Raw genomic sequence first — 26725 nt, 5'->3', positions numbered from 1 at the left:
GGGGCCTGCTAGGGAGACGGCGGCGGCGGCGGCGGCGGCGGCGGCGGCAGCAAGAGCATTGGGCGGGGCTTAGTGCGGAGAGGGCAGGCTTCAAGGGCGGGGCTTCCTACAGGGTGAAGGGGCGGGGTTGTAGAGATGTAATGCTGCGCGAGCACGTGAGGGGCGGCGCTAAAGGGCGGGGCGGGGCTGAGGCTCGCTTAGGGGCGGGGCTCGGCGACGAGCGAAGGCTTGAGGAAGGGGGCGGGGCTAGTTCATTTAAATAAATAAATACCGTATATTTATTTTTACTGAGGGGAATTTAATTGAGAAAAGGGAACAGGAAAGTTGCGCTATTATTGTACTACTACTTACGTACTAAGGATTTTTATGGGTGCTGGAGCAAGACTTTAGGAGAGCCACGTTCAAATCCCCATTCGCTACCTCTTTTCCTGTCCTACCTCACAGAGCTGTTGTGAGGATAGAACGGAGGGAGGGGTATGAGACCCTTGCCAGCTGCCAGCTGAGCTTCCTGGACTCTCCTGGGCAAGGCAGGCCACCTAATACAGCCTGAAATGGTGCAGCCATATAGTTTCCACCTCAGAGAGAACAATACATAAGATCAAGAGCGTGTGTAATGAATTTGCTAACTACATTTTACTGCTCTTTTACAAGTAGCCAGAAATCTAAATCTGACCCACTTGCTACCAAGGGTGTAGGATGCTTGGCCAATGATTGGTATTCTAGACTGCCAAGTCTAGCAACTCCAAAGCCACAGAGTTGTATGGATTCTAAAAATATATTTAGCCATAGCAACACCCCTTCCTTTCAATGGCCATCTAGAAATACACACCCATAACACTGGTGCACGGAAACCCAATTGCCATGTGACATTTAAGCTGCAGACTGTCTATCCAGTTTATTTTTAGACCCTTCTGCACAAATTGCAAGGTATAAAATTGCCATATTCAAGCTGCAGTCCTGCACAGAATTACCTGGAAGTAAGTGCAGTGGAACATAGGACAGAACAACACATTATCTGAGCAAACAGGAAGGAAAGGCGCTCACACAGGGTGCTCAACCCGTCCTGCACCCACTAATTTTTCCTCAGACATGCTCCTCTCTCCAAAGTTATTCTTGTCCACCCCATTCCAGCTCAAGTCACTTTCAGAGCCACGCTTTGGAAAGTACCATGGGGGAAAACCCTTGCTCAGTAGCAGAAGACAGGTGTTAGTAGCTGAATATCCACAGTTCAGTTTTTGGCATCTTCATTTTTTAATCTAGTAGCAAATGATATGTAAATCCTCTGCTAAAGGCCCTAAGTATTGTTGCTACTTAGGCTGTGTACACATAACATTTTATTCTAGAATCTATGGAGACTGGTCCAGCATACACACCTTTGAAGCACATTTCCCTGCACAAAGAATTCTAGGCACTATAATTATTTGAGGGTGTGCTTCAAAGGTGCTTTAAAGGTGCAATGTATATGCAGCCTGAGTACTTGATTTTTCTACGTAGTCCACACACAATCGATGATTATAATTTTTTGTTTTTCTATTGCATTGTTTTTGCTCCTGAAAAGCACATATTGACTAACTGGCTTCATTCCAAAATAAAAGCTCATTTTGGATTGCTTCTGCATTACCCTGCAACGTGTCTAGAACTTGTGGACATCCAATAAAGCTGAATGTTGGAAGATTCAGGACAGAGGAAAGAAAGTTCTTCATTCAGTACATAGTAAAACTATGGACCTTGCTCTCTCAGGAGGCAGTGATGGCCGCCAACTTAGATGACTTTAAAAGAGGATTGGACAAATTCATGGAGGAGAGGGCTATTGATGGCTACTAGTCATGATGCCTATGCTCCACCTCCACAGGTGTTTCCGAATGCCAGTTGCTGGGAACCACAGGAGAGGAGAGTTCTTGTACGCTCAGATCCTGCTTGTGGGTTTCCTGCAAGCATTTAGTTGGCTACTATGAGAACAGGATGCTAGACTAGATGGGTCTTTCGCCTGACCCCGCTTGCTCTTCTTATGTTCTTATGTTCATTGGAGATTCCAAGAATCTTGGAATTCCACAGTACTAGTATTCTAAACTGTTACTAGGCATCAATGTCAACTTGCCTACCGTAGTGTTCTCCCTTCACATGACACTGTAGGCTGGTGGTCTCTTCCCAAAAGGCTTTCCAGAGGCATTTCTCTGATCGTCTTTGGCTACACAGAGAATCCACGGAGGCTTTGTCAACATGGACCACCAGAGGTTTTCTGGTAGAAGAGGTTCATCTTATGAAAGAAGGCCATCTATGCGACAAACGTCATATGAAAGAGAGAGGTCATCTGACAGAAGAAGTTCAACTGCCAGAAGGAGATCATCTGCCAGAAGACGGTTGTCCGACATGAGAGCTTCATTTGACAGAAGAAGGTCATCCGCCAGAAGAGCATCTGTCAGACGACCATCCTTCAGACGACCATCCATCAGACGACCATCCTTCAGAAGACCATCTCTCAGACGGTCTGTCAGAAGACCATCTGTCAAATGGTCATCCATCGGAAGACCATCTGTCAAATGGTCATCCATCAGAAGACCATCTGTCAAAAAAAAATTGTCTTTCAAAAGTGCGACATATTTCCCACCAGGTAATCAGAACACCGGAATTTGTTTAAGGTTCCTCTAAACATCTGTATACACAAAGCACATTTAAAACACATGACCTCCCACAAAGAAATGTGGGAACTGCAGTTTGTTAACTATGCTGGACAATTTAGTTCTGTAAAAAGTAAACCATAGTTCCCAATATTCTTTGGGGGGAGCCATGTGCCACATTGTCCTACACAGTACTCTTGGCTCCATGAATTATGGGTTTGCATCTCAACATAGGCCCTACCTGGGATCCTGTGTCCAGTTCTGGACACTATGGTTTAAGAAGGCTATTGACAAGCTGCAACATGTGCAGAGGAGGGCAACCAAGATGATTAAGGGTCGGGAATGGGTGAGGGAGTTGGGTATGTTTAGCCTGGAGAAAAGAAGTAATAGGAAAGCCATCTTCAAATATCTGTAGGGCTATCACATGGAAGGTGAAGTAAGCTTGTTTGCTGCTGCTCCAGAGGATAGGAGCTGAACCAATGTATTCAAATCTAAAGATAGGAGATTCCAACTAAACATTAGGAATAACATTGTGGCAGTAAGAGCTGTGGGTCAATGGAATGGATAACCTTGGAGGTGGTGGACTCTCCTTCATTGGAGGTTTTTAAGCAGTGGTTGGGTGGCCATCTGCCAGGGATTCTTTAGCTGTGACTCCTGCATTGCAGGTGGTTGAACAGGACAATCAATCCTTGGGATCCCTTCCAGCTCAGTAGTTCCATGAACACTCCTTGTTTTCTTTTCAGGATTCCTAAATGAACCTCTCAGATGTTGATAGTCTGGTATCGTGGCCAGGATCCAAAGAACAGTGCAACTAATTCTAGTATGCCCAATGGGGCTTTGGGGGCTCACATTTCTCCAACAGCAGTCTCCAATGCTTCCTGGGGAAAGTCTTTTGAAAGCTAGTATGTCTCACACAGTTCTTTGGGTCCTAACCCTTGGAAATAATACATCTGGAATGAAATTGGTTTGCTCTATAACTCTGAGCTTAAGTTTTGGGAACTGGGTCTTGAAGCCCATTAAGCTAAGGAGAATTGTGTGCTTGAAGCAGGTGCTCAGAGCAACCTTTGGTCCTTCAGGTGTTGCAGAGTAGAACTCTCATCCTCCCTGTCCCTGCTGGTACTGGTGCAAGCTGTGGTTCAGCAACATCTGGAGGGCCAAATGTTCTCCCCCACCTGGCCGAGAGGGTTAGGCCACATGAGCTTTGCAACATGTCCAAATTCTCTTCCTTAGCAGATGAAGAAGAAACCTCATCAACAGACTCTGATGATTATTACAGCTGGGACACAGGTGAGTGTGGCAAATTCAATACAGGCAAAAGAAAGGATTTCTTCACACAGTGCAAGATTAATTGCTGGAATTCACTGTCACCAGATGTTGGGGTGCTCAATAGTTTCGATAGTTTAAAATGGAAATTAGACAAATTAATGGAGGATAGAGTTAGGCAGGATGCTCAAAAGTAGTTGACCATAGGAACATTGGAAGCTGCCCTATACTGAATCAGGCCAATGGTCCATCTATCACAGTTTTGTTAGCACAGATGGTTCTCATGGTTTCAGGGAGGGAATCTATCCTAGCCCTACCTGAAGATGCCAGGGACTGAAACAAAGATCTTCTGCGTGAAATACAGATGCTCCACCCCTGAGCACCCTATGTCATGGACTGGTTGGACGCAGAGGAATGGTGGGAGGAACCAACTGGGGAACCACCAAAGAAAGAAGTCTCAGAGGCTGGGGAGTGGTGATGGAACAACAATGAGTGGTCAGAGGGAGAAAAGGGAGAAGACTGCGAGGAGGTGATATTGAAAGCTGAACAGGCAACAGGGTTTAGTGAGCTGGAAGAGTCTGTGGCAGAGAGAAGTTTAGAGACAGTAGCTGAAGCAGAAGGGTGGGAGGAGGGAGACCAAGATGCAGAGATTAGTCAGGTTGGTGAAGTCATGGGTATCTCCCCCTCCTGTTGCAACCAGCTCCCCTCCCCCACCCCCATTTCCCATAATCAGAAGATGTTGAAACAGGTGGAGCAGTGATAGGCTGCATGCAAACATAGTCTCTGATTGCTTGGGGAAAAGCCCTGGGGAGGAGGGGATTTAGATGACTGTGGGGAGGCGGGGACTTTCAGTATCAGCCACTGATTAATGGGGTAAGACCTACTGGAGATGAGCTGCTGAGTTTATTTGGCCTGGCACTCAGCCGAGAGTTAACTCCAAATTTGAACAGTGTGATTTACTGCAGGCTCACTTTTTGACAGCCTACCACTGGATACCAGTTTCTAGTGGGGGGGGGAGGCTGTTGCTAGCATGCCCCCTCCCTGTAAGCTTCCCAAATGTAGGGTTGCCATCTTTCAAAAAGTGAAAATCTGGACACAAAAGTTGTTGAGCTTTATTAATGAAATTTGCCAAAATCCACACTTCTGACACGGGTTGCCATACAGTCAGATTTTCCCGGACATTTGAGCAATTTCCGCCCAGATGCTGTTTACAAGGGCTGAATACCGGCTATGTCTGGGAAATTCCAAAAAGTATGACAGCTCCAGCAAAGGCATCCATTTGAGCATTGTGGAAAACTGGAGACTGGACTCAGTGGATCTTCCAACAGGGATTTTGTTCTTCGGTGTCACCAGATTCAAAGAGCTACTGCAGTGAATAGAGGCTCTGCCAGGCAACCAGTTTATTCAGCGTTCATTCTAATTTGCTTGCATGAAACTTATATAGTGATTAGACCAGGCTTCCTCAACCCCGGCCCTCCAGATGTTTTGAGGCTACAATTCCCATCATCCCTGACCACTGGTCCTGATAGTTAGGGATCATGGGAGTTGTAGGGCAAAAACATATGGTGGGCTGAGGTTGAGGAAGCCTGGGTTAGACTATGGACCCCTCCAGAATGATTGGGGGGGGGTTGGGGGGAGGAGAGTTGGGAGCGCATTGCACAACATGTCATTGATTAAATCACTAGTATTTACCGTATTTTTCGCTCTATAAGACGCACCAGACCACAAGACGCACCTAGTTTTTGGAGGAGAAAAACAAGAAAAAAAATATATTCTGAATCTCAGAAGCCAGAACAGCAAGAGGGATCGCTGTGCAGTGAAAGCAGCAATCCCTCTTGCTGTTCTGGCTTCTGTGATAGCTGTGCAGCCTGCATTCGCCCCATAAGACGCACACGCATTTCCCCTTACTTTTTAGGAGGGAAAAAGTGAGTCTTATAGAGCAAAAAATACGGTAATCATTGACATGTTGCATTGCTCAGGGTTTTACACTGGACCATCTATCCACCAGGACGCATGGATAGCAAGTTTGAAAGCACGTCAAAGTGCAAGTAGATAAATAGGTATCGCTCTGGCAGGAAGGTAAACGGCATTTCTGTGCGCTGCTCTGGTTCGCCAGAAGCGGCTTAGTCATGCTGGCCACATGACCCGGAAGCTGTATGCCGGCTCCCTCGGCCAGTAAAGCGAGATGAGCGCCGCAACCCCAGAGTCGTCCGCGACTGGACCCAATGGTCAAGGGTCCCTTTACCTTTACCTATCCACCATTCTGTTTTATTAGTTGTCCTTTAATGTTTCCCCAGGGTTACCACTTGGAGGGGCACATATGAACCAAAGTGCAACTAAAGCCGGGGGGGGGGGGACACTCCAGAACATTTTTGGTATGAAAAGTCACAGGACTTCAGCAAGAAGCTAAGGGGCATGCACTAACAAAGCAGTATGTCCGCCCAGAAGCTTTTGCAGGCGCAAACAATAGTGGATTGCTTTCTTTCTCATTTAGATGAAGATAGCAGTTCAGATATGAGTGGATCTGAACATACTTTAAGTGCCACTGTGAAGACAAATATCCAAATGGGAGAGCAGGGATTAGGCTTAATCCTCATTCAGAATGGGCCCTACATCCAGATCTCAAGCCTGGTCGAGAAAAGTGCGGCAGTAAGAGATGGGAAACTCCAACCAGGTAAGCAGGTGGAAACAACCTCAAACCTGGTATGTAGTAGGAACAGAGAGCTTTTACAGCAGCAAAGGAAAATCTCTCCCTCTCTTCCACTGCTTGTTGCATTAGACCCAAATTAGTCGTAACCATTAATTTCAACAAGTCTATACTGAGTGGGATCAGCACCACACATCAGTGAGATGTAGGCAGTGTTTTATTTTATTAAAAAGAAAAAAATGGTGACGGTACTCACCATGATGTTGTTACACTTAATATGGTCGGGGGTGGGGAGATGCTGGTACTGAGTACCATTGAGTACCTCCATGGACACTGGATGTAGGAACTACCAGGTTAAGCAAGCCAAGAGTGCATTCTGCAAACAACTTCCCCCAAACTAATAGCTTTCCTTTCCTTCCAGGTGACATCCTGATTAAAATTGGGCATGCTAATGTCTTAGGGTGGACACTACGAGAGCTCAGGCAGCTTCTACACACCACTCTCATTGGGACCGTTCTGCAGATCCAAGTTTACAGGGAATTTATGAAATTACCAGTCCGATGGGAAACTGCCATCGACAGCATACCTGAAAGAAAGGGAGCCAAGCTAGGAGAGTAAGAAACAATACGTTTCTAGTTCACTATTTGGGTAAAGGTCATGAGAGTGCTGGGAGGCGGGAGAGGGTTGGAAATCTAATGGTAACATTATTCGACCATGTCAACTTCCCGAAATGTGTTGTATCTCAGTGGAAGTGCACACACTTTGCATGCAGAAAACTCCAGGTTCAATCCCTGGGCTTTCTCTTCCAAGGGGTATAAAGACCCCATCAGAAACTCTGAAGATCCATTGCCTGTCAATGTTGAGCAGGGAGGGATGGGGAACCTCAGGCCTTGGGGAGAAATGTGGCCCTTCAGGCTTCCCTATCTGGCCCTTGGGACTCTTCCCAGACCACCCGAGCACTGGTTGTGCTTCACATCCTAAATCTTTTTGCATGGCTGGTAGGTGCTCTTGGACTCTGCTAATACCTCTTGCTTGCCTGGACAGAGGATTGAGAAGGGTATGTGCACGGAGAACCTAGACAACTATGTGAAGGTGGAATCTGCCTGTATTGCTCCACTCATTTATGGAATGCTCTTCCCAGGGAGACTCACCTGGTGCCTTCATTATATACCGTATTTTTTGCTCTATAAGACTCACTTTTCCCCTCCTAAAAAGTAAGGGGAAATGTGTGTGCATCTTATGGAGCGAATGCAGGCTGCGCAGCTATCCCAGAAGCCAGAACAGCAAGAAGGATTGCTGCTTTCGCTGCACAGCGATCCCTCTTGCTGTTCTGGCTTCTGGGATTCAGAATATTTTTTTTCTTGTTTTCCTCCTCCAAAAACTAGGTGCGTCTTATGGTCTGGTGCGTCTTATAGAGCGAAAAATACGGTAATATCCTACAGCCTGTTAAATGTGTATGTGGGAAGGGGGGTATTGTTTTACTGTTTTGATTTACTTATTTACTTGTAAATCCTGTTGTTATCCTGTATTTTATACCCTGAGATCTTATGATGAAGGGCGGTATTAATAATAAATAATAAATAAATAAATAAATAATAGCAGCAGCAGCAGCAGCACCTTGGGCCCTGCTCCATCAGTAGCATGCAGCCCCCAGGTGTTTGGTTGCCCAGATGGGAAGGTGGTCATCTGGCTGAAAAAAGGTCCCAACCCCCACTTTGGAACAGCTAAAATTAGCCAGTAGTTAGATGGTGTAAGGGAAGCAGCAGCATTGCTCCCTTGCTCAGTTGTGAAAGTTTCATCTGGTAATTAGCAAAAGAAATTGGAAAACACATACTACACAATGGAGGCGATGTTTTGTAAAAATTAATATTCAGGAACACATGGAGTAACAGTTATTCTATAAGCTGGGATAACTCCATTCAGTGAAATGAACAGAGTCCCTAGTATCATTTAGCAGAAGCTTCTTGTTCTTGCTCTTCCTCCTCCTAATTCCAGGACTTGAGGAAATAAGGGATAGAAGAAAGGGGTGTTCTAACCCAAGCTGGAGAAGGAGCCAGAAATCATGGGAGCTACTGGAAGGATGAACTGTAGTGTTTCATCTGATGGCTGTCACCAATGCAAGTCTTCTTTGCAACCACCCACACCCTATAAAATTAACCAGTAAAGAGGTCTCCACCACAACAGTTTGACATCAAAATCCACCCAAGCACTGTTTGCAGACCTTGAAGTAGCAGAGCACTAGCTTTTCCCAAGCACATAATTTATATTTAATAGGCTGCTCTAGCCTAGTGACTTAATGCATACAATTATTATACACAATTTCCCCCATCTCCAAGGAGCTTGTAATGTTATGTTACAAAAGAGGTGGAGGAAACACAGCACGGAAGCCAGAAGTGCAGGGAGTAGAGGGTCAGCTGCTTTATTTTAAAAATACAGGAGGGTGTTGATAGTAGGATATGTTGATTGGTAATATGATAGCAATAATCTAGGCCAAACAGGAAACATATAGCAACAGGGGAAGCTGGCATATACTGAGGCATGCCTCTGGTCTATCTATACAAAAGGTGGGGAACCTTTTCTGGCCAGTGGGATAAATCCTTATCTCCCAACCCCCCAGCAGGCCATCCAATCAACTGACATCACAATGACATCAGGTAATGCTGCACTTTGAAGCCCCAATTGTTGGGACTTCAAAGTGCATCACAGGGGTTATCTGAAAGCTCTTTTGCAAGCAGACCCCCAGAAGAGGGAAGAGGTTTCCAATGAAACTACTGTTTAATTGAACCTGGGACTGTTCTGCTTGCAAAGCTATGTTCTGTCACTGAATTGCAACCCCTTCCCGAGTTACTAAATGCCACAAGTGGCCAAAGCACTTCTTTAAGATCTGCCCTCTATGAATCAAATAGAAGCAATCCTTACAACATTACTGCTTTCCAAGACTCTCTGTGTTGTGTTCATTTCAGGACGTCAACTTACACCAGTGAAGAAGCTTGGTCGAGCAGCGAAGACTCTGAAGATTATGATTGCGGCTGTCATGTTAGTGACGACGAGGAGCTTATTGGTGGGGGCCATGTCGTCAGCTTCGGTAGTGATGAGATCTATACTACAACCGAAGTCACTGAGGTTCCTGTTAACAGAACTGTAGATGCCGATGCTTTTCCTAATGTCAAAGCTGTACCATCACTTTCTTTTGAAACTTCTAAGCAAACCAAGTGGATCTCTAAAGACTGGCACATCTTTGAAAGGAAAACCTACACATTTACCGTGGGCTCAGACATTGGTAACGACATTATAATTCATAAAGACCTTCAAGATGAAAGTGATGCTGACACTTCAAGTTTGTATTTCACGTCCTCATCGCCATATTGGACTATGCTAAAAGGTGTTGCGCCGCCATCATTGTCATCTTCCTCCTCTACTGTGTCGGATGCATTTTGGCTTGAAAACTTTTCTCAAGAAGTTGAATGAGGCAACTGGTTCCAGTTTTGCATCGCCAGGAACTGGGTTTCCGAAACTGGATCCAGTTATAAGCTGGATTTTCACTCATACAACCTCTCCGCCAACTGATGGGTTTCATCTGTTTGGCGAGCAGAAAACTTGGATGTTTGAAAGAAGCGATGCTCCCTTTTCGAGGGAAGGAGAGAATAATCTCAACAGTGGAGAAATAACTACAGTCAGTTTTCATATAGACATGTCTCTGGAAGTCTAGCAGCCAAGCTATATAGCACAACTGCAAGAGCAGAACTTTGCCAACTTCTGCTTGTGAAGGTAAGGAACAGTATTACTTCAAAATGAATTATGCCAGACTCGAAATTAATCTAACCCTTGCCACTTTTTAGCTGAACCATTAGCAAAGATTAGGGAATTCTGTTCTTAGCATTTTACTGCTGCACACACGCCCACAGACATTTGGAAACTCATTATCTGTATGCAGGAATGGGTTCCCTGCACCCCACAATTCTGGTCCGTGTAGCCTGATGGTATGACATGCACCAAACAATGTACAATCCTCAAGCTTGTCAATGGCCCCTTGGATTATCGTAACAACCAAAGTTTCCCCAGTGGTGCCAAACTGATCCACGCCTACTTTATATCTGACCCCTCCTTTAATTACTTATATCCTACCTTTTAAAGGGGGAAAGAAAACCATCCCAGTCCCACTTTTTAACGCTTTATACAGTTCAATAAATTTGGTGTCAACACTAAGGAAGAATTTAGAATGTTGTGAATTCCCTCCATCACCACAAAGGGAGGGATTATATTTTGTACGTATTCACCCCATTTCAACTAGCTCTTTGTGTTCCTAAAGCAGGTTAAGTGTGCATGATTAATTAAGCACACTTACATACCCCATTGTTTTAAAATGCTTTAAGCATTTGAACTTTAGAAGAATTAAAGGCATTCAACAATTCTCTTGAGATTTTGACTCTCACAAGGCCATCCAATGAACCCATTGGCTGTGGTGAGGTTTTAACCTGGGCTTCCTCAATCAGTTCACCAGCCACAAGGCCAAACTGGCTCAGAACAAAAAAAGCAGATACTCAGGGTTGTGCTCAACTTACACAATTCCATATTAAGCACCAGATGCTGCTATAAGAGCAACAGAAAATGCTTTAAGTGCATAACAATACAGAAGACACAAAGATACTGAGAATCCTGTTAAGAGGATGAGCTCTGCACTTTATTTGGTGTAAGTGTACTGAAAGTAACCTACAGCGCCAAAGCATTAGGAACTCATAAATAATACAGGATGCTAATGACAGTCAACACAACTGTCTTAGAACAGAGTCCATTTTGAGGCTGTGCCTCGTGTTCAACTTCTTACAACTCATCCACAAAAGGGGTGTTTGCCAAATCCCCACTAGCTGCCATTGACTTCTTCCCACTAACAAACTTCTTTGCGGCCTGAAAAATAAAGCAGAAAGATAGCAGAGGACAAAATGTTAGGTGATTGAGGCATCATCCGCTTTGGAATCAGCAAACAGAATCACTGTATTTGAAGAGTGGCTATTTTTGAGCTTTAAAGGAACTGCTGAATTAGAATTTGGCTTGCAGTGGGTGTAGGAAGAGCCATTTGTGGGGGCAGAAAGCCAGTGTTGGCATTCATTTAATATATTTGTATTCTGCATTATACCAAATCTAGGTCTCTGTGGCAGCTGGCAAAGGACAAAAATGAGAAGCAAACCCAGACGCAGAGGACTGCAAACACCCCAAACGCAAAGGGTAACACCAGCCAAGTGCCATTGGGTCAACACTTCACAGATACAGCTCTGATGGGCATTCCAGAGACTGGGAGTCACCGGAGCAAAGTCCTGTCCCTCAGAATTAGGGTTATGAGGACTGCTGGCCAACTCAAGAAGCAGGTCATCTATTTTGTCAGCGCTACAGAAAACAGGAAGAGGGGAAACCATTCTAAATACAAAGCTGCTGATTATGTTGTAACCTACAGGCACCTTACTTACATTCACAATGTCAGCAGTGGCCACAGAATCAATCTTTTCGGCCGCAGCACTTGGTGATGTGTATGCCCCAGATGCCAGGGCCTGAGAGCCAATTTCATCAAGCAAGCCTTCTGAAGACTCCACAGACATCAAGTAAGCCGCCTTCAGCTGGTTTCTGTCAAGAATATTGAGGAAAATGAGCACAGCAGCCTGCTTAGGAATCTGTAAATATGATGGCAGACAATCAGCAGGAAAAGGATAACGTGGAGTGCATTTATAGACCTTCTTACTTGCATCTGCAATGCACTTTGTAATTCTGACATAGTTACAGGATGCCTATTACTTTAAAACAGTCATCCATGAGACTGTGGAAATCGCAAGGCATTCTTGAAGGCAGGCATGAGAGAAAATCCATGGGAGGAAAAACAACCCTCAGTTAAATAGGCCAAAAAAGTGTTGTAATCATGTATTTTATGAAATCATGTAAAACCTAACAATTTATTAGATTTCCATAGTTTAAGAGTAAAGTAGTTTTTCTATACATTTTAGTGTTCCGTTGCTGCTCCTTTTTTAAAAAAAGTAGTCCAATAATGTATATTTTACATAAGAAACAGCCATTTGCCAATTCAGAGTATTTGTTCACCTTATCCATATTGCTTACTCTGACTAGCAGCTGGCAGTTCTCTAGAATCTTAGGCTGCCCAAACCTTTTAACTGGGTGGCAAGCAGGGTTTGAACCTGGGATCTTCTGCATGCAAAGCATGTGTTCAACAACTGAGCTACGCCACCTTCCCTGAATGCCTCAACCCTATCTCATTTGTCCTAGATGAGAGGCACGTTTCTTATTTAGACATAAAAACGAGAGCTCTTACTTTACTTAAAAAGACAACTGATTAAAATGTACATCAACAATTCCCGAATATCAGGAATGTGTGCTGGGGCAGAAAGAGGGATGTGTATAATATACGATTTTGGGCTGTGAACAGGTCACAAGAATAGCTCTGGTAAGCTAACTTACTTGGCTCTTGCGACTTCCGCATCGGTGACTCCACCCTGGGCAATTGCCTTCACTTGGTTCAAAGCAGCTTTGATTACCTTGATTCAAAAACATAAAAATATGTTGCTGCCGGCTACAAAAGTCAGAATTCAACCCCTGCCCCCACTTTATTTACATATACCTAGAACTTTTATTAGACATATGCAGCCAGAGTTGTCCCTTGGGGTGTGTAGGGCTGAGGGAGGATCACTCTGTGTGGTCCCCACATTATTTGTATACAGGGATAATCTGAGCTAGATCAGGCCTTCTGCATCTGCAATGTGCACTGGGGGGGGGGGGGAATATCCAATTGGAGTGAATGCAAGTCCCATCCCCTGAGCAAGCTGCAGGGGCATGGATGGGTGGATTGAAAGTGGGTGGGTGAGAAAGAATAGCAGGCCGCTGGGGCTTCTTTCCACCTGCTACTAGATCCCTTTCTTTTAACTGGAGAGGCCAAGGACTGAATCTGGGTTCTTCCACTATGGTCTTTTCCAGAGCCAGATTACTTTGTTTGCCCACTTACAATCATATGAACTAAGGAGATTTTTTTAAAAGAAGCTAATCCACAAGATGTTTCATAAAGATATCTATCATAAAGTACATCTATCCCTCTGACCATAGCAACTTAAGGACACATTTTCTACTTTCAGCACATCCTTCCTGAAAGCAAAACACCCCTTGCAGTGTCAGGAATACACACATTTGTCATAAAACCCTACCAATTGTTAAATAAATCCTTATCAGAACTTGCAGACTGAACGTGCTTCCAATTAACTTGGTCTGAGAAAACCAACTGGCGACTTACCTCCCCAGCAGCTGAAGCCTGGGATACAGTGTAAACGCCAAAGAGTCCGGAATCAGAGTAATTCACATTAAATGCTGCTGCCTGTGAAAAAAATTTGATTTCAGTTAGAATATTCCAACAAGCTCTTTTCTTCACGAGGAAATATTTTTGGCATTTTAAAGTAGTCCATGTTTAGACAGGCTAAAATTCAAAATAGGAAACAGAGTTAGGAAATAGGCCTAGGAAATAGGGTTATCATTAGTTTATTATTGATTGTTCATATTTTAGTTAATGTATGTAATTGTGCATAAATTTAAAACAAATCAGAAGCCATAATCTCAAATGAAAAATTCTCCTTGTATGAGAGAAGTGGGAAATGCCACTTCTTAGAGTGCCATATGTAGCTTTTGTAATTATTTGTACAGTAGTATCTTGGTTCTCAAACTTAATCCATTCCAGGAGTCTGTTTGACTCCACAAACTGTTCGAAAACCAAGGCGTGGCTTCCAACTGGCTGCAGGAGCTTCCTGCACTCAAGCAGAAGCCACGTCGGACGTTCGGCTTCCAAAAAACGTTTGCAAACTGGAACACTTACTTCCGGGTTTGCAGTGTTTGGGAGCTGATTTGTTCGGGAGCCAAGCCGTTCGAGTACCAAGGTACCACTGTACTGCAAATTTACTTTTATTACTTAAGAAAATAAATCCATAGGTTCATTTAATCAAAGATACTTTATAAAATTGCACTGAACACTGCAGCTCTGGTAGAAATATTTGGCAAAAACCATTAGGAGCTTCTATCACATGACCCCTTATAGAAATTCCATTCATTCCAAAGGGACGTCTGCCGCACGTCTGTTGTCATCGTTGCTGATAATAACTTAAATAATTTATATACCACTTATATGCTAAAATTACTTCTAACTGGGTTTAACAACTATACAATCAAGTATGAAATCCTTGTTTAAAAAAACACACAATTACAATTCCATTGGGACATTAAATCAACCCTTAATTAAAATTAAAAAGAAACAAGCAAGTTAAAAAGTATAATTAATCCAGTAAGAGAAGAAGTCCAAGACCAAGGAAATGCTTGGCTAAACAGGTGTGTCTTCAGCAGTTGGCAGAATGCCAATACTGATGCAGCCTCTCGTATTTCAGTAGGAGTGGCATTCCACACCACCAATGAAAAAGCCAACCCACCCCCATGTTACCACAAGCCAATAATTATCAGGCTGTGGCAAAACTAACCAGGTTCTATTAGTGGATTGTAGCATCCTTACAAGGCACTGGAGATAAAAAGAATGGTTTTCAGGTAACTGGGTCCAGAGTTATTTAGGACACTGTATCTAAGCAGCAGAGCCTTAAAACTGGCTTGGTGGCTACTAACCAGCCAGTGCATGCTTTTCCCAAATAATCATTTCCCAAAATATAAACGGGTACAGGTTTTATCCAGTGCTAGTCCTGCACAGAGTAGATCCATCCACTGAAATTACTGAACATAACTAACTTAGGTTCATTGATGTCAACAGTTCTACTCTGAGTAGGACTTACAATGGATACAACCCTACACTTCTCTGCTCTTTTTTTGCTCACATTGAAATCACAGGTGCAAGCCTACATACTTACATCAAAAGGCAGGGCAGTTGCCTTCGCAACACCTTGGATGAGCTTACTGGTAACACTACTTCCTCGCTTAATGAGAGGCCCTGCCCCAAGAACATGCTGAAGGACACTAAAGGCGTTTGCTTCTGCACTTCCTACAGCAGCTCCTTCAGCAACTACGGCAGCATGGACAAGGCTATGGCCGTTCAGCTCTCGGATTTCACCTTAGTGAGAGGCAAAAAGAGGCATTATATGCTCATCAAAGCATAGCACATCAACAATCCCTGTAATGATAGCATTTTCTCTGTCAAATCGTCTGCAGAGAAGCCTTCCCAAACCCACCATGAAACTGGTAGCGTTATCAAGCCACCTCCTAAGAAACGACAATGTTCCCTAGAATGCAGTTTGAAAACTAACACAATCAAAACACAAATTCAGAGAGAAGCCAAAGTGACTTTCAGATAGGATGTTAATGCTGCTGCCACGAAGTATGCTAGAGGGAGAGCTTAGAATTTCAATAGATCTACAAGGCCCAAGTCACCAACAGACACATTATGGCTACTGAATTATGAAACTGAATTTTCAAGGCGATCAAGTAGACAAGAAAATTCATTTTCTTCTGTACCCTGAAAAACTACAGCAGCCTTAGAATCTGGCACTTGCCCAGCTGGCAGCAGGTCAAAGTGCACAGGCCAAAATGGTGTGATGGCTAATGTTGGTCTTAAGACAAGGGCAGCCTGGGTCCACATCTTGCTCAGCCAATGGAATCCACTGAAAGGTAAGTCACATGCTCTCACCCTGCAGGACTGTTGTGAGGAGAACTAGGAACAGCACTGTGGGATAACATCTGTTTTGCAGGGGGAAGGTCCCAGATTCATTTCCTGACATCTCCAGTTACACCAGCAAGCGTCTGGAAAGGCATCTCCTTACTCAAGGCTCTGGATGATCACTGCCAGCAAGAGCAGATGACAAAGGCCTAGACCAGCTTTCCCCAACTGTTTTGGACCACAATCCCCATCAGCCACAGCCAGTGCGGTTAATGACCAGGGATGATGGGAGTTTGGAGAGCACCAGATTGATTGGGGAAGGATGCCCTTGATGGCAAAATAGCCCCAGCCTGGCAGTTAGGAACACGGGGTCCTAGGAAGCTGCCTTATACCGAAACAGACCACTGGTCCATCCAGCTTAGTATTGTCTACGCTGATGGAAGCAGATCTCCAGGGGTTCATTAAAGGTTCTCTCCAGATGTTCTACCATTCATCCCCCAAAGAAAAGATGCTGCTTTGTGCTGAATAAGACTATTGAGCCATCTAGCTCAGTACTGTCTGCACTGACTGGCAGTGGCTCTCCAGTGTTTCATACAGGAAATTCCCAGCTGTACTTGGAGATACCGGGAATTGAACCTGTGACCTTCTGCATGCAAAGCAGATGTTCTAGCATTGAGCATTGGCCCCTATGTTCCTGTGAAGCATGTATGCCCCACCCTGAACATCTTGGAGGAAGGGTGTGATAAAAACGTAGCGAACTGTAATATGCCTATTGGGAACAGTTATCTACAAGCCATATAACATGTGCTAGAATTATCTGGCCTTTGTGAAAGGTTGTCCCTGGATGTGGAGTAAGGCAACAATGCAGTGGCTGGGGCAGGGGTACAGCAGGTTTGAAGGCTAGATGATGGCCCCACAGCAAGATGTCAGAAGGTAGGATGGACTCACCCCATCAATCTAATTCAGCAGCACTGCTACAGAATTATCAAGAAATACGCAGGTACCAAAAAAAAGAGAGAGCACATTTACCTCCACGATACTTGGCCTTCTCACCAGCTGAGCCAGACCCGCTGCGGATGTTTAGGAAATGCTCTCCAATCTGCTTCAGGTCAGAATGGCTGACACCTGAAAGGCAGTGTTAGCATCAGACAAACAACCCAGAGGTTTGCGGCAAAGGGTGTTTTTGTCTTTTAAAAGACCACAGTACAGCCACAAGACACAGATCTTGCCTTACATACCGAGCCCCACCAGAGCCATTCTGCCACTTGTGAAGTTGTTCTGTACGAACTGGTGCAGCTGTGATGAAAAGGAGGATGTGCGTGTTAGTATTTCTGCCACATAACTAAAATAAGAACTTAAGAGTCCTTCTGAATCACACCAAAAGGTCTATCGAGTCAAGCAGCCTGCTTTTACAGTGGCCAACCAGATGCTTCCGAGAAGCTCATAAGCAAGACATGGGAATCATAGAATTGTAGAGCTGGAACTGACCCCGAGGATCATCTAATCCAACCCCCAGCAGTGCAGGAATCTGCATCTGTCCCATAGGGGGATCGAACCTGCAACCTTTGCATTATCAGCACCAAGCTCTAATCAACTGAGCTACCCAGGGCCATAAAAAAAAAAAAAATCTTATATAAGTTGTTTGCCTGGACTATGACTGTGCTTCACTTCCAAAAAAGCACGTGGAGGAGCCTTAGCGTTTGAGGCATTTCAGAACAGAACTGGTTTAATTGACACCAGTTTTAAACATCTTCACAAATATTTTGATTAAGTGCAACAGCTCGTGGAAACAAGTGTTAAAATGCAACATGATGCTTTATAACTGCAATCCCATACACTTACTCTAGGGGAAGTCCCCAGTTAATTCACTTGGGCTTCTCAGTTGGCATACATAGGATTACACTGTTGAAAAATCAACCAAAACAAGGTAAGGGAAAATGTCCAGGTAGGATCAATACACTCAGATAGGGGAGGAAATTCTCCTCCAAACCACTACAGTGGAACTTTGTGTATCGTCCTCCTTGCGAACACTGCAGGTTACCAGCTCCGCTAACCTGGAAGTAGATGGTCCCGGTTGCAAACTTTGCCCCAGGATGCGAGCGGAAGTCACGCGCCAGCAGCAGGTGGCCCCATTAGCGAAACAGTGCCTCGGGTTATGAACAGTTTCGACTTAAGAATGTACCTTTGGAACGAATTAAGTTCGTAACCAGAGGTACCACTGTACTCAAAAAAGATGGCACCTTCTTTACAAATAAAAACTTTCAAGGTAAATTTAAGTTGTTCTTTTACTACTGCTTCTGTGAAGAGAGACATCTCCAGAACCTAAAGTTGCATTCAAGCAGGCAAAGGATGGCTTCCATAAACCAGGATCAAACCCTGGCTTTCACTTATGGTTTGCTGTGCAAGTATAAATCATAGGACAGGGAACCTCTGGCCTTTCAGATGTTGCCAGACTACAACTCCCATCATCCCTAACCATACCGGGGCTGATGAGAATTGGAAGCAAAACAGCAACAAGTGGGCAGAGAAGAGATGAACGCTGCAATTAAGTTGATGTCTTTAGTGCCAGGTTTATCTTCAGCTACAATATTTAAGTATAATAAGTGCTGTTTAAACTCTTACTTGTTCCGAAGTAATCTTCCCAATAACGTAATCTGGACAGTACAAGGAGTTGGCAAGGGCATTCCGATAAGCCGCTGCATGCAAGTTTTCAAGAACACCTATGCATAAGACATGGAAGGTTTGTTTACTTATTGTAGGGAAACATTTGTACCCAAGCTGTGCTCTGCAGAAATGTGTTTTTCATCGATTGTGTGGAGCTTCCCCTTCAATACTAAGGTGAAGCCCCTGTTCATGCAGAATATGCAAATCAAATCCACTCTGGGAAACCAACTGTCACTTAGCGCTGTCTAAACAATCTGGAAAATAGTTTGCTGGACCATGGATGTTGGGTAAGGATCGAAAAGATATTTTTAGGCATATCCAAGGTCCTAGTGTGGGTCCACTGAGATTTAAATCACACATACCTGTGTTCCACTAAAAAGCAGCCCTACATTTGTTTATTTTTTTTAAAAAAAATGCTGCTCCTTAAATTTTGCTTGGCACAGAATGTTTACCAAGAAAGAACTCCACAGCCCCCTTTATCACTGCAAATGTCAGCAATAAAAGATTAAGGAATCATTAATTTAAAGCTGTATCAGTTGTTCAGGGCACACAAATTTAAGCTGGAGAAGTGACGTTTACAGACCTCTCTCGAGCACAATCCTGGAAAGACAACTGTGATATCCACCTATAGGCAGGGGGAAACTATTCCACTCAAAAGGATTGTTTCATACTTGTACATTCTTAAAAGAAATACTCCTCGTAGCCCCCAGCAGACTAGGAACACTCACCAACTTGAGGGTTCTGAAAGGCAATTGCCTTGTCAATTCTTAAACGGGGGTTGGCCTCAGCCACTTCCCAGCGCCTGAATTCTGGGGCCGTTGTGACATTTAATAAATACTCCAAAACGGTATCACTGGATAAAGGAAGAACAACATATATCAAGAAAGGATCAAACAACTGAGGCTCCAAAATATTAGAGAGCAGATCAAGGGCAAGCTGATGTTAAAATATAAAAATTTAAAGGTAAGTGGGTTAACACAAATTTCAATGGCATTCCTTCTGAGAATATAAGACCGGACTCAAAAGTTGCCTAGTCTCTACATGGCACCTTAAGGAAAACACACACGGCTCCTGGACCAAAAAGCTTACAATCAATCAAAATACTGGCGGGGGAGAGAGAGACAGGGAGTTAGGTAACGAACAAGGGCAGAATTAATAGATGTGTTTTCTTCCTGACAATCCTTTTAGGAACAGACCCACAGAAAAACATGTGCCATGTTATTTATAGCTCAGAATAAAGTCAAACTGTGTATTTCAAGGGCAGGAACAAAAATTATTTATGCAATGATGTTCTGTTGCATTATCAATGGGAATGCTTACAGAATGCGTTGAAAACTGATTTGCTACACATCTAGAGGCTTACATATAGTCACGCAGGCATTCAACGGAATAAACCATGTTCTCTCTGGTAGATGTCACACTAAAAAAAAAGAAAAAGTACATTTTTCAAAAGTTGATATGAGGTTACTAGTTCCTTCTGTTTACAATCCTATTGTGGGCTTGCTTACTATTAAATGTTTTGTTATTAATGTTTTCTATCTTAAACCATAATACCCACATGCAGATTTAGTACACATGTATACTGCCTATTGTAAGAGTCCCCTTGAATAGTTATCTTTCAACCATATAATAAACTACTAATTATGCAATGCTAACTCTTCTGACTGAGAAACATAAAACAAGACATAAGAGTTGTATCTGATCAAGTTCTACTCAGAGTAGACTCAATGAAATTAATGAACGCAAGTTACCCATGTTGATTAATTTCAATTGGTTTACTCCAAGTAGGGTCAGCACCGGATACAAGCCATGTGATTCTGATTCACAAGAGTTTGCAATAACACTATATTAAATAAGGAGATAAAAGCCGCTGCTACTGCTGCCCCCTCCAGTTGCCGCCATGAGGACTCGCAGGCCACCACTGATTGTGCCGCCACCGCCAGGCCTTGCAGGTTGTCACCACTACTGCTGACACATACCACCATCATGGCAGCTGCTTCTGCCTCCTAGCAGGTCTGCTGGCAGTCCCACATTATTTGTATTCACTGACTCATCGCCATACTTTGGATTGTCCTGAATATCACCATTTGGTAGGCAAGCCCAGAACCAAAAGTCCTACTGGGATTCGTTTTGGCTTGCCTGCTGATGAAACTGAGTGTGTGATGATTGAGAAGATTGTCATTTATCTGTTTTAGGCCTCTAAGAAGTAGCAGTTGCCTTGACATTGTCCTGTTCACCTCTGTATAGTTCCTTCCTTATTTTAGACATTGTGGTAGATGGCAACGTTTAGCTGGTGATAACATTGCAACATTTAGCGGGTGATAACATTGCAACATTTAGCTGGTGACAATGTTTAGCTGGTGAGTTATCATGATGTTGAAAACCAGATATCGCCTAGCTCAGTGATGGCCAAACTTGGCCCTCCAGGTGTTTTGGGACTACAGTTCCCATCATCCCTGACCACTGGTCCTGTTACCTAGGGATGATGGGAGTTGTAGTCCCAAAACAGCTGGAGGGCCAAGTTTGGCCATCACTGGCCTAGCCCTTACACACATTGTGATTCACAAGATACTGCCAGCTCAAATATTATGAAACAATTATCACGATGTGAACGTCAAAGCAGTTTTAGACAATATATCAATATATTGCCCAGCTCTACCTGCAACCCAGCTTCAGGTGCAGTAAAGGAGGTGGAACACTGGAAGTTACCTTATACCATTGGTCTATTTAGCTCAGTATTGTTTACAAAGTCTGGCAAAATCTCCAAGATTTTTTACTAGACTTTTTCCAAGTCCTTCCTCGAGATGCCGGGAACTAAGCCAAAAACATTCTGCATGCAAAGCCTGCGCTGTACCGCTGAGACACAGCCACTCCTGACTTCTCACTCTAAGCGAGAATCATGCCCCAAGCAAAGTCATATGTTTCTAGAGATATGACCCCTTTCCCCTGGTTTATATGAGAATATATGAAAAATACAGGACTCTCTTTCACTGCCATTACACTTCCTTTCTGCGCTGATATCACCACTGTTGAACCATGTGCTATGGTTCTACATACCAACATGCTTGAGGAAGCACATATAAAACAAAATAATTAAACTCCAGGATAAAACTGGGAGTCATTTTTGAAAGAACTATTGCAGGGGGAAGTGCAATTAAAATTGGATAGTGGAGAGATGTTTAAGCGAAGCCTGCCTTGAGATTAAAACATGAAAAATCACTTTTTAAAAACCCACTCACCCTTATTTTCAGTACTTTTGCCCTGGGCTATTCAAAGTCATCCAACTATGAACTGCCATAATCAGAGGAATCCCATTTCCACGTAATTATTCAAAACACAGTTGAGCATTAAACAATTACAAACCTTAGGCTACCACCAACAGCTTCAATACCACGGGTGATTTTGAAGCCAGAAGCTCCTTTTGTAGTCTGTAGAAAAACCAACATTACACTTTCAACTGCAGGCATCAAAACAAAACTTCAGTCATAGCTAGTCCATATCTTTTAACTTGGCCACTGGGTATTGTAACCAAATACACACAGCTAATGCTTGCATCACTAAACTGTTCAGGTATAATGAGTAAGCCAGAGCATCTTAAGTCAGTGTTATGCTGCAAGATAAACACCCTATGGAAATTCAGAAGGCTTATTATGTACTTAATCCTTATGCTGGAACCAGACAAAACTGAAAGTAGCAAGACTGCACCTCCTTTTCTCCCACCCGGATAACAGTGATAGAATGTGGTGATTTTAAAACAGGATCAGACAAAATCATGGAGGATAAGGGTATCAACAGCTACTAGCCATGATGACTATGTTCAACCTTCATGGTTGCTGGGAATCCCAAGTGAGGAGAGTGTTCTTGCTTGGAGGCTTTGAAGAGGCATCTGGCTGGCCACCATGACAAGATGCTAGAATAGATGGCCAATGGCTTGATCCAGCAGGGATCTCTGCAATTCATAACAGTTAGGGGTGCAGGACTAGGGCAAAGGAGCAGGTAAGCCAGCCTAGACCTTTGTGCTGCTGCGCATATCACATGTGAAGTGGGAGGTGGTGGCTGCTGCTAATCAGCTGGCCAGCCTCCACTTTGCTCAGGGGACCCAGGAGCAGCTGTGCTAGAGCATGTTAATAGCCTGCTAGTGCTCCGGTAAAGAGCCTCCCCATTAATAAAGGGAGGTCTTCCTCAAAGCCAGCTAAGCCTTTGGAATAATTGGAGACAAGAAGAGCGTCTGACACATTTTTTGTGCTTGAAGGTCCTTCTAAGTTTCAGGTCCTTAGATATATCTGCCAGCAGGGCCTCCTTAAGGGAAGAAATCATTTCTTTAGAAAATGAAGATGTTTACTTGGATACATTTGCAGGGTCTGCTGAGATTCAGAAAGGCTAATTTGCTGTTCCTGAACACAAGAAAGCAGTCTTGTTCTCCAAGGGCCTCTGGTGGTCATGGAAAGTGGTGCAACTCAAAACTTTCAAATAAACTGATGCTGCTCCAGCTGAGGAGGGAGTAACAGCAAAGGGACACAAGCAGCTGGTCCAAGCTCTTGGCACCTTGCACTTTCAGGTGCAGAAGAGGAGGCAGAACTGCTGGTTCCCCAAGCCTTGTGCCAGTCGCTGGCATGGATCACTATGGCCACCTCCTTGACTTCTTGTGACACCATGTTGAGTGCCCAAGAGGGGCCCTGCGATAGAAGCGTTCAGGGCTGGAGGCAATGGACATTCAGTGATGGTAGAAGTATGCTTGAAGACAGCTCTGTCTTTGCCTGAAGATGTCATGGCAGCAGAGAAGAGGAAAGTAATATCAGAAAATGAGGAATGGTAAGGAGATTTTTTTTAGGGTGAGTGAGGAAAGGGCACAAAAGGCTAGAGACGGAGCAAAATAAAAAGAAAATAAGAGTAGACCAAAAGTCCTTCTAGTTCAGCATCCAGTTTCCTACAATGGCCAACCAGAGTCTCATGAGAAACAAAAAATCAAGGCATGAGTGCAGCATCCCTCTTTTTGTTGTTCAGAGACATTCTGATTCTAGGAGGCAGTGCACAGGGATGAAGATCAACAGCCATTGATAGCCTTATCCTCAATGAATTTGTCCACTTGCCTTTTAAAGCCAACTAACTGAAAAGCCTGGCTGGATTAGTAAGGCCCACTTAGTCCAGCAGCTTGTTCTTACAGTGGCCAACCTCTGTGACACCTACAAGTATGATCAGTGCAGAAGGGACAACAAATGGCCCATAAAGCAGAAGTGATAGGAGAGGATATACATTTGATTGGGTGGAAGCAGGGGAAAAAAAAGAGGAATATCTGAGAGAGCGCAATATAATGATACTCAAAAGCACATGGTCACTGCCTGGGCAAATGGCAACCCATCATGTAGATGCTACACACAGGCCAGCCTGAGAATGGTTTTACTTGAATTTGTATTGACACCATTTTTTTCTCCTATGAAAATAACAAAAAGTATTCTCCTCTGTGGTTTTTAACACAGTAGCACAAACGTTTGTTTTTCCAGAATTTCAAAAGTACTCCACTCACCTCCCCACCCTTTCCAGCCTCCCAATTTCACTTTTAGGATACCAACACTAAATAAGCTGAATATAACACTTTGCTTCCTTAATCTAAAGTCAAAGAAGTTGAAGAAGAAACCCACCAGGTTAGATGCAAGGCGGAGCAGGTGTGCAGTTCCCAAATTGGTGGTGGTCTCATACCTGCTGCCTGCTTTGATGAAGACACCAATCCTTGAAACTGGAGAATAATTTTCCAGAGAAGCAATCATCAAGCCATTTGGTAGTTTTGCAATCTGCATTTATAAGAGGACACATCAGTCTACGTGAAATCACACTGCTCCACTATGTGCTGCTCTAATTAGAAGATATCAAAATGCAAAATAACTTCCTCTTCAGACTAACCTCAAGATCCTGGGGGTGTAGCAGTACTTTTGACCGCTCTGCTCCTCCAGGGGCTTCAACTTTAGGTGCAGTCTTGAGAGAATAAAATCTCCTCTAATAAGAGAGAACAATGGTAAGCTAGATCCATACACATTTCAACCAATTAAATTTGAAAGATAAGCAATGTGGTGTAGTGGTTAGTGTGTTGGACTATGACCTATAAGACCAGGGTTCAAACTCATCCATGCTGTTCACTGGGTGACCTTGGGCCTAACACTGCCTCTCACCCTAAACTACCTCACAGGATTGTTGTGAGGATAAAACTGGGTAAGAGGAGAAATATGAGTTCCCTGGAGAATATATATAGTATGTTATAAATAACTGGCACAAAGTAAACATGCCAGGAAACAAGCATGTCCATGTTCCAAGACTGTGGATATCAAGCAGGCATTCACTAAAAACATTGTTTAGACCACCGAGCCTCTTGGGCTTGCTGGTCAGAAGGTCAGCAGTTCAAATCTGCACAATGGGGTGAGCTCCTAATGCTCTGACCCAGAAACCTGTCTGTGGACAAACGGAGGCTCCGTAGACCCGAAAAGTGAGATGAGCACTGCAACCCATAGTCGCCTTTGACTGGACGGTTGTCTGGGGGTCCTTTACCTTTTTACTTAAGACAACCCTACCCTGATGCTTAGTTAGAAACGCTTTGAATTTTAATCTGCTTTTAGCTTCTTGTTCTTGCAATTTCTCCTGAATTTTCTGGTTTACTCTTTTTGTAAAGCAGTTGGATGTGTTGCCATTGTTTGCAATAAACGATGCATAATTTTTTTACGAAATAAATAAATAGCTTAGCCGTTCTCCCTAGAGACTAATTTGTGGCCGGGGGTGTTTCCGTGCGGGGATTTCTTTCCTTCGTTTTCAACGGTCATTTCTCCCCCTGCCGGAGTGAACAGCATTCTGTCCTGCGTACGTCTAAAGGGGAAACGCCGACTGACCGCTTCAGATGGTGCTGGGGCTCCAGGGGCAGGCCGACCTCGGGGCTCCTGCAGCGACCTTCAGCCTCCCGGCAGAAGAGAGGTCTGCCACCACCCAAAGCGGTTGCTGAGGAGGAGGAGCGGCGCCCGGAGATGGATGAGGCGCCGGCCTTCCCTTTCCCCTCCTTCCCCGGTCGAAGGCCCGAGTCAAGGTCGCTCCCGGGAAGCGATAGCTGCGCTTCCTCCATCGGGCCTTCCCCGGCCCAGGCGCCTGTCCTGCTCCGGGCTCCCGCCCCTTCACCGCCGCCGCCTCCAGGGCGCTCCTACTCACCGAGAGGCACCGCGCCGCCGCCGGAATGGGCTTCATGGTCTCTGACCGCCACAGAGCCCTCCGGAGCCTCCCCGGGGAAGAAATCCAAGATGGCCGCCCAGGAAGCGGAAGGCTCTTCCGGTCCACGCCGCACTGCCACTCTTTCCGCGCCGCCCGAACCATAGAGAAAGCGGAGCCTTTCTATAATCTCGCGTCTATGCGCCCAGCGCCTAGGGAAACGCCCCCGCCCCGTAGAGGTAGGGGAACGCTGTTCCAGCGTGGAAACTAGGAGAGGAAAGCGCCTAGAGCGTCCCAGGCCAGTCCATCAAGGGGATAATCGTTCACCGCTGAGAATCATCATACACGTCCGGTTCTCATTTGCAGTTGGTAGAATCCTGGATGGCAAAGGACGAAAACAGAACCTGAGGACTAGGAACTCTGCTGTGCGCAGTTAGCTCGCGGGCTGACCCTCCAGCCACCTAAGATGTAACTCGCGATCGTTTCGCAAATTTGATTTTCTCTCCCCCCCCTTGCATTTGAAGAAGAAAGGACATCTATCCTTAATTCTGATAAATCTTTACATTGCTTTAATTCTCGAGGATCGGGAGCGAAAGCTGCGTGTTCTAAAGCACGCTCTATTCATTTCTCTTGTTCTCTCTGTAAAGGTGATTTGCGGTACTACCATCCAGAAACTGCCACACACTTGTCAATGAACAACCAGGAGCACACATTTAAGCGCCTTTG

The 26725-nt window shown here is 44.4% G+C and overlaps 2 protein-coding genes across 3 annotated transcripts; one reads left to right on the top strand and one right to left on the bottom strand.

Moving 5' to 3' along the window:
* The first annotated feature begins 2085 nt into the window (after window positions 1–2085).
* PDZD9 (PDZ domain containing 9) lies at window positions 2086–12512 on the top strand. 2 transcript variants are annotated; one of them, XM_083412647.1, is made up of 6 exons: window positions 2086–2611; window positions 3852–3905; window positions 6376–6555; window positions 6950–7142; window positions 9492–10296; window positions 11672–12512. In XM_083412647.1, exons 1-5 carry the CDS (start codon window positions 2221–2223, stop codon window positions 9994–9996), a joined length of 1323 nt encoding a protein of 440 aa, XP_083268773.1. In that variant the 5' UTR covers window positions 2086–2220; the 3' UTR covers window positions 9997–10296; window positions 11672–12512. The 2 variants fall into 2 exon arrangements, with proteins under 2 accessions (XP_083268773.1, XP_083268772.1); XM_083412646.1 differs by having other exon boundaries at window positions 2117–2611; window positions 3849–3905.
* UQCRC2 (ubiquinol-cytochrome c reductase core protein 2) lies at window positions 11188–26179 on the bottom strand. The gene is made up of 14 exons (XM_083412645.1): window positions 26003–26179; window positions 24719–24811; window positions 24460–24609; window positions 22184–22248; window positions 20184–20240; window positions 19549–19673; window positions 18779–18876; window positions 17395–17452; window positions 17186–17281; window positions 15414–15613; window positions 13811–13891; window positions 12988–13064; window positions 11991–12144; window positions 11188–11433 (listed from the first exon to the last, which is right to left on the bottom strand). Exons 1-14 carry the CDS (start codon window positions 26162–26164, stop codon window positions 11350–11352), a joined length of 1500 nt encoding a protein of 499 aa, XP_083268771.1. The 5' UTR covers window positions 26165–26179; the 3' UTR covers window positions 11188–11349.
* Window positions 26180–26725: the final 546 nt, after the last annotated feature.

This window comes from Podarcis tiliguerta, assembly GCF_965153285.1.
Source record: "Podarcis tiliguerta genome assembly, chromosome: 14".
Classification (NCBI taxonomy): Eukaryota; Metazoa; Chordata; class Lepidosauria; order Squamata; family Lacertidae; genus Podarcis; species Podarcis tiliguerta.
Note: the sequence above shows the minus strand (reverse complement) of the source record. Positions and strands in the feature narration are given on the sequence as shown.

Bases quoted from the DNA above. Each gene is read 5' to 3' on its own strand.
- UQCRC2 (XM_083412645.1), bottom strand. From the start codon at position 26,164: ATGGTTCGGGCGGCGCGGAAAGAGTGGCAGTGCGGCGTGGACCGGAAG. The intron at 20,241-22,183 runs GTTTGTAATTGT...CTTTTTTTTTAG, and splicing joins GCTGTTGGTGGTAGCCTAAG to TGTGACATCTACCAGAGAGA. The intron at 12,145-12,987 runs GTAAGTTAGCTT...TATTCTTGACAG, and splicing joins GCGGAAGTCGCAAGAGCCAA to AAACCAGCTGAAGGCGGCTT.
- PDZD9 (XM_083412646.1), top strand. From the start codon at position 2,221: ATGGACCACCAGAGGTTTTCTGGTAGAAGAGGTTCATCTTATGAAAGA. The intron at 2,612-3,848 runs GTAATCAGAACA...TCTCTTCCTTAG, and splicing joins TGCGACATATTTCCCACCAG to CAGATGAAGAAGAAACCTCA. The intron at 7,143-9,491 runs GTAAGAAACAAT...TGTTCATTTCAG, and splicing joins AAGGGAGCCAAGCTAGGAGA to GACGTCAACTTACACCAGTG.